At 46.3% G+C, this 784-nt stretch overlaps 1 protein-coding gene across 1 annotated transcript; it reads left to right on the forward strand.

Annotated features, from left to right (window-relative positions):
- Positions 1-8: 8 nt before the first annotated feature.
- On the forward strand, positions 9-344 carry LOC109396806 (lipoma HMGIC fusion partner-like 1 protein; the record flags this gene model as incomplete). Its single annotated transcript, XM_019668955.1, is given in 2 exon segments — positions 9-186; positions 189-344. Coding segments are annotated over 2 exon segments (334 nt in total), but the record flags the coding sequence as incomplete, so codon positions are not given.
- Between the last annotated feature and the right edge of the window lie 440 nt (positions 345-784).

The raw sequence follows: 784 nt of genomic DNA on the forward strand, positions 1-784 counted from the left end.
CCTTCTTGTCCCTTGCTACTGCTGTGGCCAGTTCTACCAGTTATTTTCTGCCTTACTGGTTCTTTGGATCCCAGTTGGGGAAGCCAGTGTCACTCAGCACTTTCCGAAGGTGCAACTATCCTGTGCAGGAAGAGGGGCACAGCCTGATTATGGTGGAAGAGTATGGGCACTATGCCAGCTTCAGTGCCATCCCAGCCTCGCCTGGCAGATGTGCATGGTGGTGACAGGTGCTGGCTGTGCTCTGGTGCTCCTGATGGCTCTGGCTGCTCTCCTGGGCTGCTGCATGGTGGAGCTCATCTCCAGAATGATGGGACGTTACATGGGAGCAGCACAGTTTGTGGGAGGTAAGACTGTTTTGCTGAGATTGGGTAGATTGGGAAGCTTTTTTGAGGGAGCAGGGAGAGAGTGAAAGTTGTTGACTTATGGGAAATCCACTTTCACCCCACCCCTATGTCCAACTCTAAGTGTACATAAGAAAGGGTGTACCTTTTATCACGTTGGCTACAGGGTGCTTTTTATGAATATTATTTATGTCTGATTTATAGGGGCAGCAACATATACTCTAGTATTATTGCTCCAAAATAAACTTGATCTTCAAAGGTCCTGATCTCTGGTAGTTATCTTAGAGGACGGTGATCTAATAAACACATACACATGAGTGCTAATTACTAACAAGAGTTTAATGTACAATCCTCATCAAAGAAATGCATCTCTAATGCAAGATAAGAGACAGACTGTAAGTGCCCGCTTATTTGGCTTACATCTAAGTCTAGCGCTGTCTGGT

The sequence above is a fragment of the Hipposideros armiger genome, unplaced genomic scaffold (genome assembly GCF_001890085.2).
Source record: "Hipposideros armiger isolate ML-2016 unplaced genomic scaffold, ASM189008v1 scaffold_545, whole genome shotgun sequence".
Lineage (NCBI taxonomy): Eukaryota > Metazoa > Chordata > Mammalia > Chiroptera > Hipposideridae > Hipposideros > Hipposideros armiger.